The following is a 15,640-nucleotide window of genomic DNA, read 5'->3' as shown; positions in this document are numbered from 1 at the left end:
AAATGTCAGATGCAGCCGACGAGCCATTCGCTTACCCATATCAGTGAATTAGTGAAGTTTGGCTTGTGTGTGGTTGCCAGCATCGCGTAATCATTCCTAGCGAGTAACTGTTTAATGTTGTGAATTTTGTAAGACAAATAGTTGCCAAGAAATTATCCCAATTTCGAGATATGGAGAAAGTATCGCACTTTATTTCAAAACCTCATATTGCACAAATGAGTATTTTTTTTTTTGAGTGGTTAGATATGGACAGTTTAGAAATGAGTTGACTGAATTTTAAGAAAGCATGTATGGGTGAAAAAGTTCGTACAACTTGATGAAGCATTAGTGAAAATCGAGTGTGTTGTTGATGGTGAATACTCTCCCGAGAAGCCGGAGAACTTAATACTTGAACAGTGGAACAGTCTCCCACAAAAGAAACTTGCTACAGCGCTACTTACTTTGTTTGGGTCATCATACGCCTGCAAGCAGGTATTGTCTACAGTGAGCGTTGTGAAGACAAGTTATGAACCTAACATAAATGACAAAGCTACTAAGTATTTTTGCGGTATTGCAAAATATGACCATGAAACATGCAATCACATGTATTTTGTATTTTACAATATATATATATGTAATATCATATTATGAAACACAATTTGGAATTAGGGATGGAAGTCAGTGGTGGCGGTGGTGAGTAGGGGCGGGGGTTGTATCAATTACAAACGAAAATAACAAGTGGCACAGTAAACAGCTGAGAATAATAATCCAGACCTAAAATGGCACACTAGCTGGAAAAGGTTCGCCATCCCTGCTCTAGCATAAGCAATTTTTAAAGTGCTGTATTTAAGAAAGGTCCCAGTTGCCACACGCACGTCGTAAGCTGAAGACTGGCCTGTGTGTTAAGTCGTTTGTTACTGGATGGCTCGGCATTTGAGTTAACTGGATGATTAGCGAACCATTTGCATGCTCCCAAGAACGTGGACTCGATATCCGTCGTGGCTAGTAGACAGGAAGCACTTAAATTTCAATACGCTGTGTCAGAACTCGATCTCACAACCTTCAGTGTAGGAACGCAACACCTAACCAATTGTCATTGGAATGGTCACGAATTCAGGAAGGATAATTTCTACTACTCTAAAGTGGAACTAAGAGACGCCATTCAGTAGCAATCCCTGTAGTTGCAAAATAAAAGGAATTTGCTGCTAATCGAAGGTGGTGGGGGTAGGCATCGTCCCACCCACGTCACGGCGCCTGTGCAAACATTCGACTCGTCTGTGATCGAAGTGTAAACCTCCATCGGCTGCAGGGGAGAGGATGGAAGAGAAACACCATTGAGGGTCCTTAAATTAATGGTTGTTATTACGAGAATCACGAAATGAAATGAAATGAAATGAAATGAAATGAAATGAAATGGCGTATGGCTTTTAGTGTCGGGAGTGTCCGAGGACAAGTTCGGCTAAGCAGATGCAGGTCTTTTGACTTTGACGCACGTAGGTGACCTGCACGTCGTGATGAGGATGAAATTATTAAGACGACACATACACCCAGTCCGCGTGCCAGCGAAATTAACCAATGATGTTTAAAATTCCCCACCCTGCCGGGAAGCGAACCCGGGACTCCTGTGACCAAATGCCAGCTCGCTAACTATTTAGCTATGGAGCCGGACACGAGAATCTCTATTTACGCGTATCAGAATTTATATGATGCAGCACGAAAGGGCTTGTTGGATTTTCTACTGCCTTTTTGGTACTCTCATTAACGAAGAAAACTTATATACTCAGTGAGAAAAGAGAGAGTACCTAAATACTAAGTTTCTTTCTTTCAACAATTTGCTTTACGTCGCACCGACGCAGAGAGATCTTATGACGACCATGGGATAGGAAAAGGGGGAAGGAATCGTCCGTGAACTACTGACGACGTGCTGGCATTTAAATCGTATATACACAAATGTACTGATTACAAGATTCTTTTGTTCGTTTTACAGGACCTAACTTCGAGGTCACCAGTCCCTGCATAACTTCTCAACCGTTCAATTAGATAGTGCCATAGTGTAACATAAAATACCACTTCTAATATTAAATCTGCGTAAATTTATGCGTATGTGAAGGCGACACTCCGGAGATAAAAATGGATATTTTGGTCATGGAGAAACTATTAATTGTATATGAAATAAATGTTCGTGATATCTCTACTTTTATGTAGGTGACATTCTCACAAAGTTTCCTGAAAATCCATGCATTAGGTAAAAATATATTTTTTATCTCCGGAGTGTCGCCTTAAATAAGTTGCTCTTTCCTCTGTGTGCGTTAAAGCAATAAGGGAAACAAAATAACTCTCCCACTTACTCTAGACTCAATACTATTCCACGTATTTGCTCTGATCCGTCTCTGGCGTCGTATAGTGTGCAGAGTGAAATGTCTTTCTTAGCATGGGCTAAATCAAGTTTGCTACTTGCACTTTTCTGACTCAGTCTCATCCTTGGCTTTGACGATATAAAAATGACCGAGATATGAGTATTATTAGTTCGTAAATTCTTTGACATATCAATATAACAGAATCCATGCTGACGTTTAATACACATTGGCTGACGGTTCTCAGATAATATCGTCGCTTCACCGGTAAAACGTTGTATCCCCCAATACCCTTCCTATCCATTATTCTCCTTAAGTCTGGTTACGCCTCCCAGCCACATATGGATATGCAGTCCATCAGAACAATGCCCGTTGTGTTCGTTTTCCTATGTCGACGATTAAACGAAAATGAACCTTACATGCATTGTACACTAGGAGTGCGTAAATACGTAATGCAAACGTACATTCGTACAGTACGGTACTGTAAGGTTCATTTTCCTTTACACATGGGCATAGGAAAATGAACACAACAAAATTTGTTCTGATGGACTGCATATCCATACGTGTCTGGGAGGCGTGAACAGTCTTAAGGAGAATAATTGATAGGAAGAGCTTTGTGGAATACAACCTTTTACCGGTCGTGCGACGATATTCAAATAATAATTAAATATCCTAGTTTAGTGTGTAGTAGATCAGAATGGAGAAATACCTGCAGCAGGAAATAGATCAGAGATGCAAAATTTCAAAGTATCAGTTTCAAGAATATGCAGAGAATTTCTGTTTAAAATTTTTAACATACATACATACAGTGTGAGAACCGATTGCGTATGGCTTTTAGTGTCGGGATTGTCCGAGGACATGTTCGGATAGCCAGATGCAGGTCCTTTGACTTTGACGCACTTTGGATGGTGGTGAGAATCTGCATGAGATAGCGATCCAGCACAAGATCAAGGCATCCTCACGACACTCGCCAAGAGGGCGAGACGAATTTGTGAGCCATCACATATCCAGATGGAGATGGACACGCTCAAAGTCGCGTTTAAGGGTAATGGTTACAGCGATTTGCAGATTCATAGAGCCCTACATCCCAGAGAAACGACCAAGCAAATCTCACAGAAGGAAGAAGTGAAGGGAACTGCCTACTTGCCTGACATTCACAACACCACAGATCGAATTGCCAAGGTCCTCCGCAAACACAATATAAAAACCGTGTTTGGAACCGCCACTAAAATTGCTCACAGTCTGAGTAAAACCAAGGACAAATTGTCCCCTCTTTTACATCCTGGAGTATACGAAATTCCCTGTACGTGCGGTAAAGTATACATTGGCCAAACATGCCGGTCCATTGGTACTCGTATCAAAGAAAATGAACGTAATATTCGTCTCTACTAACCTGACAAATCGGCAATAGCTGAGCACGCTCTATCGTCGGGTCATGATGTCCAAAATGCCCGAGCTCTTACCCACACTAGACACTACAGGTCCAGGATTATACGGGAAGCTGTGGAAATACGCAGAAGTCCTAACAATTTCAACAGGAACACTGGCTATCAATTAAGTAATACCTGGTTGTTAGCCATTAAGGATTTACTATTGTTATTTCGTCTCGGTGTTTTCCAAATTCGTACGTTCCTCGTCGCCAGATGTTTCATTCCAGGCTTATGTCTATGTCTTACACCTGTCATATGTTACGCAAACACGTTATGTGAACCGCTTAGTCTGATTGTGATGGTTCGGTCAACTTCCGCTTCGAACGCTAGCGTTGTGCCACGTGCCATGTTCCAAATTCAAAAGTGTCATTGTTTAAGAAGCCTTTCTCGTGGACAGTCGAGAATTCTTCTGATGACGCAGAGCACAGTCTTCTGCGAAACGTAAAGAATTTCACCTTATTTTCTCGACACGGCACAAGCCCAAACGCCTATACAATATCATGCCTACAATAATAATGTCGTTTGGCTGTCACAGTCTGATACAGCGCTTGTAAGGCAGTACTCGGATTAACGTGACCGGAGTCTGCCGTGGGAAGTGTGATGATGATGATGATTGGTGTTTTAGGAACCAAACATCAGGGTCATCAGCTCGTCGGAAGTAAACTGGCTTTCTGTGTAATGGAGGGAAGTGTTGTGTGTGGTGTGTACTGCGTGAATTGAGGAATTTTAGGGAGAGAACAAGCATCTAATGGCTGAGATACAGGAATTAACCAGACACGGTTAAAATCCTATGACTCGGCCTGAAATAGTAGTCTACACGGAAGCCCGTGGTCCTAACAAAGATTAGAGCGCTAATCATTCAGGCACAGAGTTAGACATGTCGAGAACTGTTTGCTCTTATGCTCAGAATAATTTAGTTCGTGTTGAGAATGGCTGCTCTTATTTTGAGAGTGCGTTTATTCATGCCGAAAACAGATTGCTCTTATGTCGAGATTAAAAGTAGGCTATGAATACTGGTTGTTATTATGGTGAGGGGAAGTTTAGTTGCACTGTATGCAAACTGTTCTTATGGTCACAGTTCTGTTGAATGTTGAATGTTCTTGTTTGAGAGTGCAACATTACATGTCTTTATTTTGAGAGTAAATGTTGCTCATGTTACAGGACTGGACGCAGCTCTTCGGTGGGTGATGGAGAGAAAGGCTCTGCTGCTGGCCCCAGCTCCGCCCTCGACTCCAGCTCCGAGAGCGTTGACGGGGACCAGAAGCCTCCCTCTGGTCTCGACCACTCCAGCGCGCAAGCCATGCTGGCACAGGTACGAATAACATTGAACTCATTAGTGCATTCGTTTTAAAAATAGAGATATTTGGTACGTTCTCTGTGTTCACTCAATTATTTAACTGGTGATGATTATTGTTTTAGGGAGAAATGCTACAAGATATCACCCCTTCTTAACTGTAATCAAAAGTGGTTTTACCGACCTCGGTAGCTGCAGTCGCTTAAGTGCGGCCAGTATCCAGTATTCGGGAGATAGTGGATTCGAATCCCACTGTCGCCAGCCCCGAAGATGGTTTTCCGTGGTTTCCCATTTTCACACCAGGAAAATGCTGGGACTGTACCTTAATTAAGGCCACGGCCGCTTCCTTCCCAGTCCTAGCCCTTTCCTGTCCCATCGTCGCCATAAGACCTATCTGTGTCGGTGCGACGTAAAGCCAATAGCAAAAAAAAGCAAAAGTGTTTTTTTATACTCCCTCTTTAAGGATAGCCTGATTCGGCGTCGAATGTCTGACCATGTCTTCGTAGGACAATGAATATTCCTCCTTCCTGCAGGATAGTAAGCTACAGGGAGAGTCCCGCCGTGCAGAAGAATGCAAAACCTCACTTTGCTGAGCCATTTTCCTTAATATTTTTTTAGGTGGGGTGGGAGTGACGGGGGGGGGGGGGGAGGGAGAGAAATATCGTGATTCCTTCGTCACTTAAGACAGTGGGTTGTATAACTCGCTGATTTATTCACAATTCTCTTAATTCCGAAACTGGCACTCAAGCTCCAGGAAATTGTTCACAGAATTCTCGACTCACTCCCCTAGCAAATTTGTGATTTAAATATCTACAGCGCACGAAAATACTACGTTCAGCACTTAATTCAGAAGGCATGAAACGTAGGTACTAAACCGATCAATTACTGCCCTGTAAGAAGCTGTACGCTGTACGGAAACTTATTGCATCAGCCACTCGCCCAGACATGGCAAAGGAAATAACCTCGGCAACTCGATTGAGGATCGCACTATAGCTGAAGACAGGTTTTGGAATTCTGTCTTTCATCTGAGTTGGAATGGCCAATACGTCCAGCATGTGAAAACACTCCAGATTAAGAAGTCTCATCTTTCGAAGGATTATTTCAAGAAAAGGAAAGGAAGGGCTGCGAAGGCCTCATAAACCTAGTACTATTGGGGTCGGAAGGGAAGAAGAGTCTGCAAGGAAAGATGAAGCTTGGCACTAGTATGGAAGCCATGTCACATTTAGTTGATGGTCCCGGGGTCACCAACCCATTCTCTCAAGTTAAGAAGTCCCGAGGAGTCATCCCTTATAACAGACAGGTAATACAGTGGGTGTCCCTATTTCCAGAAGGTAAAACAGGGCGTTGTATTGTTTAGATAAATATGTTGGTTGGTTGGTTGGTTGGTTGGTTGGTTGGTTGGTTGGTTGAATGCTTACCCTACCCTCTAATCCTCGTCATCGCATGTAAGATTTTTAAACTTAAAAATCATATCTTTGTGGATCAGATTCTATGCAAAGTCGGTTTTCTTACGTTTTGATCATGATATCAGGTGTCACAGACAGTAGCGTAGCGAGGATCGTCCGATGGGGGAGTCATCATAAGGGCACTGATACAAGTGAATTATGTTGATATTCAGATTGCAATACACTGCAAAATCTTATATTAAAATACAAATCAAGAACAGTACCATCAGGGTAAACAGTTTTACAGCGAATGGTGTGTTCAGTTTACGTTCTAAAAATCCAGCTTTCAAGGCTGGGGAGGGGGGGGTCTAAACCCCCAGTAAACCCCCTTGGCTACGTCCATGTCACAGAAAACTACAAGCTTACTGGATTTCTCTTTGCTTTCCAATCTTCACACTCAGAAGCTAAAATGATGGGTTTCGCTGCAAACCGCATAATGTCCACCAATGAACAAAACTCAGTTTGATGCGGTTTCGTGTATTTTTTTGGCATGTACTCTTTCATGCTACGAATTTTGTCAAACTATGTTTTTTCCGAGAGTAAATGAGGCTTGAAAAGTGACTGTCGCTTCAAACCGTATTTTGTTCACCGAAGTGGCCAGAGCAAACCGTGTTACGTCTACGAACATATTTTGGTACGTTGGATGCAATCGAAGTTAGTTGTATTCTTATGCTGGATATTCAGCAAAATAACGCACAATTCACTTGGGACAACACTGAACAAGACTGGACTCAGTATGAGGATAGAACACGATCTCTGTGTCTTAGGACAATATAGGCCTACATGAAGAACTGTCATTTTACACACGATTTTATCTATAACTAGCAGTTACTAGTATGCAATGCATCACGTTGTTTTTTAATGTTCCCACGGATCTACTTGCAAAGTTACCGGGCGAGTTGGCCACGCGGTTAGGGGCGCGCAGCTGTGAGCTTGCATCCGGGAGATAGTGGGTTCGAATCCCACTGTCGGCAGCCCTGAAGGTGGTTTTCCATGGTTTCCCATTTTCACACCAGGCAAATGCTGGGGCTGTACCTTAATTAAGGACACGGCCACTTCCTTCCCATTCCTAGGTCTTTCCTGTCCTGTCGTCGCCACAAGACCTATAAGCCCTACGTGTCGGTGCGACGTAAAACAAAAAAAAAAAAAAAAAAAAGGAACTTTGCAAAGTTTCGAGGTACCGGTAATGAAATGATACACATGAACTCTTGTGGTAATAGAATGTAATATTATATCGATAAACACTCGAAAATAGATCACAAAAGTAAATTGAATTACATGAGTTTTTTTCTGCAGTTTGGTCCTTTTTGAACTTATTGCGAATTATTGATAGTGATTCCTCAAATTTTTACACCTTTTCGACTACGAAATCATTGATCTGGGGGCGCATTACAAGAGTAAGTGTATAAATTATTCGAGTTTTATAAAATCTGGTGTAATTGGGACTGCTGCCCAGCCAACAGAAAAGTAATATGCTATAGGACAGCAGGCAGGACATTCTCAACTCAGACCGATACACTTGAGGGATATAATTAACCCTCGACTGAAGAAAATCGCGTTTTTTTTTTACAAGCCGCTTTACATCGCAACGGCACAGATACAGTAGGTCTTATGGCGACGATGAGACAGTAAAGGCCTAGGAGTGGGAAGGAAGCGGCCGTGACCTTACTTAAGGTACAGCCCCAGAATTTCCCTGGTGTGAAAATGGGAAACCACGGAAAACCATCTTCAGGGCTACCGACAGTGGGGTTCGAACCCACCATCTCCTGAATACTGGCGTATTTAATTTAACAGCCCTTCAATTGATATAGGTTTCAAGAGAAACACGTGTGCCGGAAATTTATAGCGTGCCTATAAATCTGCTTGCGTTAGTCTCCTATTTTTAAACATTATGAATGTCAACTGTAGCGTGGAGCACCGAGATCGTAACATTAAGCGTATAAAGCGAACGTGTAATGAATTACACCACGCGTCGATCGAAGATCTCTTCAGTTCCGAAATGAGATGTTAAGCCAGCAGGGACAGATAACAAGGACAATCTACACAAAAGTCAGTAGAATGAAACTGACCGTGACTCATGAATCCCTCCAGTTCACAACCTCATCAGTCAGACGGGAGACGTTGTGCGAGTTATCCTTTCGCAAAGCAGAAGTGTCAGTACCGGGGGAAAAATAACTATTTCTAAATCCCAAATTAAAGTATAGCCAAGCCAAGTAGGTTTTGCCTTGTAGGAGTGAGAGGCAAGGGCTTGTATTATTCCTAAATTCGGTATCATGCCCCGATGTCTTTGACCCCAGGTAATCATTTCTATTGAACCACCAGAACCATGTACCTCCCAGAAGGGGAAGCTCTATTTCCTAACGATAAAACGAACGGTCGTATTGTCGAATGAATCAAAAAAATCTTAACTGTGTAGGCTAGACAGCTCCTCTTTCTACAGCTCGAGATCTGCATATTCGAGATTGGAGAATAACTGTTGAGCATAGGAGGTCAGAAAGGAACAATAAAGAAGAGTAATATTAACGCCAGATGCAGATCAAAGCTCGCGCTCACCAAGCACGTCCCACGAGTTGCGATTTAATAGCGTTACGGACTGTACGTCGTCTCCGAATTTTATGAGCTGACGATTGTATGGCAAGTGGTGGTGACGAAACAGTGAGGTTACCAGAACCCGTTAACAATTAGTCAAAGAGAAATACGGAGAGGTTCGAGCCTTCAAGGAACGATGGTATCGAAAAAGGAGAGCAAAGGCTCATTAAAGGCTGACACTAAGCACTCCCTAGTCCTTGTAAATCCAGTACCATCGGAAACGGGAAAGAAGAACTAACCAAGAAGCTCGATCAGGGATGAAGAGAGGAGCTTAACTAATCATTAAATTTCCTTCAGTTTATCCCAGTTATTTCTGGTGTCGCTGGAGCCACCCAAAGTCATTTTGGTTTCGCCCGAGGGTTTAAGGCCAGAAGCAAGAAAGGACCCTGATACAAGCAAATGGGGCCTCGTGGTTAATAGAACCTACAAGTGACCCACTAGTTGTCAACTCCAGGGATCTTTCTTGTAAATGGCGAAGAGGAGAAACGCTGCTTTAAACTGAAAACTTTCGGTTCCTTTGGCTCTGGAGCTCACATTCTCTCAGTTTCTAGGAGACGATGATTGCTACTCTCCATCGTAAACTGAACATATTCAATATTCTGTGCTGGAGCGAGTTGGGACCACAACGCTGCCCAGAGCGTAGCTCTCTGGGGACCCGAGTCTCGTGAAATATTACTGGTAGTGTATTTTCATGTTAATAATCATTCCGTGTGACTATTGTTAGCCTGGCGCAGTCGATGTAAGACAAACCCTCCGATGAGGGTGGGTGGCATCTGCCGTTAGATGGAAATTTGTGTGTTATTACGGTGAAGGATAGCGTTGCGTTGTTTGTGGTGTGTGATTTTCAGGGATATTGAGGAACAGCATACAGACCCTGCCCCTGAGCCAAGCGAATTAACTAATTAAGATGCAAATTCTCAATCCGGCCGCAAGTCGAACCTGGTGCTCTCTGAACCGAAGGCCACTATGCTGATCATTGAGCCAAGGAGCCGGATATTTACGTTAATGAAGAGAGCCCTACTGAAAGGAAAATATGAAGTTTTAGGTTACTTTCATAAAAATTAGTACTGAAGTATTAGTCCACTTTTTAACAACTTCCTTTTAATATATTCTGGAACATATAAAAAAGACTGGGAGGCTGCACCCCTCGGACTTTTCAGATTCGGATCTCGTTACCGACAGGAGCTATTCTGACTCTCGAGGAAAGCTTGGTGCGTACATTATTTTATGCTTGGGGCACCTGTAGTCATTTAAGACAGGGTCACGCGCCCACCTCATGCCCCACAAAAGACAGAAACACACATACATACATACATCTGAATTCATCCATGTAATTTTCATTCACTTGAAAATGTTTACCGTAGGTATCCGCCAGTTTCTGTGCAACAATAGTCAGTTTATTACCACATCTAGACAGTTCTGGGACATTGCATACCCAATTTCATGAAATACTTCATCTATTTCTGAAACACGATTAATTGGTTTCTGGGCATCCTTCACAATTTAGTAGAACCACCGGTCAATTATGCAACAGCTCACAGGCAGCTACTGGAAGCCTTGAATCAATTTTAGGATACATTTTATACAATTTAAAAACTTAATTATCCAATTTTGTATCACCCCTTGCAAGGTTTTGGAACACCATGCATAAATTCGGGACACACTTAACAATTTAGTATAGCCACGTGGCTTATCGATTCCACAGTACCTCGGGATACAATTAGTCAATAAGGGCATTCTTACACAACAGGTTACCGCGGTACCCGGTTTATTTTCCACTTTATGGAATTCCTGAAGATTTTAAAGTGTTTTTCTCACCATATTTTAAAATATAATAATAATAATAATAATAATAATAATAATAATAATAATAATAATAATAATAATAATAATTTTATTTGCTGTACGTCCCACTAACTACATTTACGGTTTTCGGAGACACCGAGGTGCCGAAATTTTGTGCCATAGGAGTTGTTTTACGTGCCAGTAAATCTACCGATACGAGGCTGACGTATTTGAACACCTTCAAATATCATCGGACTGCGCCAGGATTGAACCTGCCAAGTTGGGGTCAGAAGGCCAGCGCTTCAACCATCTGAGCCACTCAGCCCGGCTTTTTAGATCTATTGTGCTTTATTTTTAATATTTTACCAATTATGATTTTGATGTGATGGTTCAGGATGACCTCACAATCAAGTTAGGAACTAGTCCCAATGAATGTTCTATGAGAAGATAGTTACATCATTTGCATATTTTATAACTGTTAGGCTCTTCAGTCTGCCTAAATTAACTTTTAGCATATGAATATAGTTACGTCATTTGTATTGTTTATAACTGTCAGGCTCTTCAGTCTGTCTAAACTAACTTCGAGTATATAAATATAGTTACGTCATTTGTATTGTTTATAACTGCCAGGCTCTTCAGTCTGCCTAAATTAACTTTGAGCATATGAATATAGTTACGTCATTTGTATTGTTTATAACTGTCAGGCTCTTCAGTCTGCCTAAAGTAACTTCGAGTATATAAATGTAGTTACGTCATTTGTATTGTTTATAACTGTCAGGCTCTTCAGTCGGCCTAAACTAACTTCGAGTATATAAATATAGTTACGTCATTTGTATTGTTTATAACTGTCAGGCTCTTCAGTCGGCCTAAACTAACTTCGAGTATATAAATATAGTTACGTCATTTGTATTGTTTATAACTGTCAGGCTCTTCAGTCGGCCTAAACTAACTTCGAGTATATACATATAGTTACGTCATTTGTATTGTTTATAACTGTCAGGCTCTTCAGTCTGCCTAAATTAACTTTGAGTATATACGTTTATAAAGTAGCTGAACGAGAAAACATATGGTGACATTATTACACCTGCAGAAAAACAGCTTAATTAAAATAGAATTCTACCATATGTTTTCTCGTTCAGGCAGTTTATAAGTTTATTTACTCAAAGTTAGTTTCAGCAGACTGAAGAGCCTAACAGTTATAAAACTAGTTGAAACTCATAACAGAGGGCTTCAGATATTGTAAATAATTTTTATACGGTCTGTGCATTGAACTCCGGTCTAGAAAGCCAAGAATAACGGCCGAGAGGATTCGACGTGCTGACCACACGACACCTCGTAATCTGCAGGCCTTCGGGACTGTTGCGCTATGGGGGTTTCAGTTTGGATGTGTATTGAACAAGTGTACCTACTCCATTATATGGGAATCGCATTATCTAAATCAACAGGTGTTGGGGGTACATGCTGGGGCCTTCAGGAGTTAGCGGAAATTAATCAGCAATGGTGGAAAAAGACCAAATCTACAAATCAGATCTGCGAAAATTAGATGAATTTTAGAACAACTTAAGCGGAGAAATACCCAATATTGTTGTTTTAAAATTTGTTTAGAAACGATGCAACGTCTGCTTCGAAGCACACGATGTATATTTTCACTATTTTCTTTCGAAAGGTTGTCAGTTTTACAGCCCTTCAATGAAGAATTCCTCAAAGAAGGAAAAAGAGTAGTTAATCGGATTTTCTACCGGTTCTTCTTTGAGTTCTGATTGTAAGAAATATCATTACTTTCTGGATTGATGTCAGTAACGAATATGAATAAATCAATGGGAAAGCACTTTATGGAAACTCGTGTCGTTTACTAGTACCGAACTTTTGGAGATATTCTTTTTTCTATTTTTGCGTAAAATTAGATACTGAACACAAGTATCAAACTACAAGCGTTCATTTGGGAGATATTGGATTAGAACCCCATTGTAAGCAGCCCTGGGGATAGTTGTCCATGGTTTCCCATTTCCACACTGGGCAAATGCTTTAAATACATTAATTAAGGCCACAGCCGCTTCCTTCTCACTCCTGACCATTTCATGTCCCATCGTCGCCCTGAGACCTATCTGTGTCGGTGTGATGTGGAAGCAAATTGTAAAATATTATTACCGAGCTCGATAGCTGCAGTCGCTTAAGTGAGACCAGTATCCAGTATTCGGGAGATAGTAGGTTCGAACCCCACTGTCGGCAGCCTGAAAATGGTTTTCCGTGGTTTCCCATTTTCACACCAGGCAAATGCTGGGGCTGTACCTTAATTAAGGCCACGGCCGTTTCCTTCCCACTCCTAGCCCTTTCCTGTCCCATCGTCGCCATAAGACCTATCTGTGTCGGTGCGACGTAAAGCAACTAGCAAAAAAATAAAAATAAAAATAAAATAATATTAAAAGTATAAGTATTTAGGAAAATAGCTGCTATTTTAATTACAAGGGGTACAATTAACAGAAATCCCTTTAAAAAGGGTATACAAGTGTGAAAAGTTTGGTAAACAACGATGTAGATAATGAACTGTATACAATAAAGAAATCCGTCAAAATCCTCAGTTAAGATAATCCACATAGCCTGGAAGAATTACGGGTTAAGTGGCTGACAGTTGGCTATTTCAGAGTGTCATGTTGACAGCTGTTCCCTATGAGATATTCTGCTTAATTGTCAGCTTGCCTTAATTGACGGCTTTTGATAATTACAGAAAATACGACAAGCAGTTTTTCTCTTCTGGCTGGTTATGCTACTTGTAATCTGAGATGTAACGACTTGTCTTGCTTCGCGGGGAACATTCTACATTTTATCTAAGGATGTTCAGACTCTGACGAAATAAAATTTTGGATGACCATTTGGTTTTACGTCCCACTGCCTAGTTGTGAGGTTTGCAGAGACGAGACGACATGCCGGAATTCTGATCCCGAGTGGTTCAGCCAGGCCATTCAGGAATGACGCTTTGAATGATTATTATGGTAGTTTGAACGTTGTTGGGCCAGACTGAGAGGCTCAGACTGTAGGAGCGCTGGCGATTTCGATCTTTGCTCAGTAAGGTAGTATTTGAAAGTGCTCAAATAAGACAGAACTCCTGAGGGATGAAATCTTGGCACTTTGATGACTCTAGAAACGGAAAAGGTGAGACGTAAAACTAATGACATTAATTGAAGGAAATTCGTGCCACGATCCAACAGTCAACTGCAAGGAATTTAGTGATTTGTGATGAACTGCATTAATTGTGACTAGGAATCCTCCGAAAGCATCAAATAGACTTCTTTGTAAAACATTCAGAAATTTCAACATTGTTTCTTTTACAAAACCAAAAATGATTGTCCACTTAGCTAGGCATGTTGTGGCATTAGTTAATAATGATGTGGTTTGTTTCAGGACCCTGTGCCTCACCATCCCGTGGAGTTATTCGGCGGAGGGGGCAGCAGTGAACTGAAGCCCAGCGTGGCTAGTCTACAGGCAACGGTCATGTCGAACGCTACCTTGGCGGCGGCAGCTGCCTACCAATCGCAGTTGGGGCTAGCGCCGAGGGTGGCGCCCATGGAACAACCTACTGCCTCCGGGCTCGCTCACCACCACGGGGACTCTGCTCTGCTACACGACTATCACTCCTTGTGACAGTGGGTCGCTGGCTACGGGTATAGCCAGTGATCAGCAACTCCTCACAGCCACCTCGGGCTCACCGCTCACCTTACACCTTCATCAGCAAGAGTGACTAGTCCATGATTTCACTATCTCTGTACAGAAAATGGGAACAACTGAAACAGATTAAAGCGGTTTTTATTAGATAAGTCACTTTTCTTTTTACACAGTTAGCAAAGTCACTGGGCTGCTGCCCAGGCAACAGGCTGTAGGACAGCAGGCAGGACATACCCAAACAAAACAGCGTGCACTGTCAAAAGGGGTGGTCAAGCGAGAGACTAATGTGACAGTCAAGTGCGCTCAGCCTGTAAGAACTTTTCTGCACTTTTCCCTGACGGTCAGCATAATTATAGAGTTAGGCTGAAAACAGAGTCACCATTCTATCGAGTCGAATGGAATAAAACTCATTGCACGCGGCGATCGACTCGACACATGAGTTCCTCGCGACAAACAGGCGGTGCACTCGTCGAGTCGACATGCCATTCCATACTCTTCACGGGCGACTGTTCAGACGTGACAAGGAATTTGTTCAGATGCAGCGGCTCTTCACAGAGGATAGGTTGAGCATGCACCTGTGTTTCTGAATTTATGCGCTCCCTTCCTAAAGACAACACCTAACACCTTTTCTGTTATTGTTGGCGGAATATGGTGGGATCCATAGATTCCGATAAACTCATACAGCCAAGAGACCATCTATTTGGGACATGTCAACGAATGATTATGAGGAAAGGCTGAAGCGAAGGCAGGCTTGGGAAGAAATTTTAAATCTATTCCTGCCAAACACAGCTACTTGGGAGGTGTGAGTTTGTTGTTTTTAAATTTATGTCGCTGAATACGGATACTTACAATGTCGAGGCGGGCCGGGTGACTCGAATACGCACCTGGTGGAATATTGACTCAGGTCGCTCCGTATGAACATTCGCTAATTTGTCGATCCGATAAATACAGCTCCGCCCCTTTTCAGCCTTATGCAGTGACGGGCTCCTTCCTCACATCGCACGTTTTTGTAGCATGTCTCACTTGCCGATCTTTACTCTTGTACATGCACGCACAGAAATGGTGTCCACACATAAACAATCTACACTGCCCCACTCCAGTACT

The 15,640-nt window shown here is 42.1% G+C and overlaps 1 protein-coding gene across 1 annotated transcript in view; it reads left to right on the top strand.

The window, feature by feature from the left end:
- The window catches only part of LOC136864849 (homeobox protein six1a), a 384,817-nt gene extending 370,183 nt beyond the window's left edge, over positions 1 to 14,634 (top strand). The window contains exons 2-3 of the mRNA XM_067142287.2: positions 4,925 to 5,075; positions 14,276 to 14,634. Of these exons, the coding sequence (XP_066998388.1) occupies positions 4,925 to 5,075; positions 14,276 to 14,515 (391 nt within the window). The 3' untranslated portion in view covers positions 14,516 to 14,634. The remainder of the gene's footprint in view (positions 1 to 4,924; positions 5,076 to 14,275) is intronic.
- Positions 14,635 to 15,640: the final 1,006 nt, after the last annotated feature.

This window comes from Anabrus simplex, chromosome 1 (genome assembly GCF_040414725.1).
Source record: "Anabrus simplex isolate iqAnaSimp1 chromosome 1, ASM4041472v1, whole genome shotgun sequence".
Lineage (NCBI taxonomy): Eukaryota > Metazoa > Arthropoda > Insecta > Orthoptera > Tettigoniidae > Anabrus > Anabrus simplex.
The sequence above is the reverse complement of the archived record's forward strand: the minus strand, read 5'-3'. Positions and strand labels throughout refer to the sequence as shown.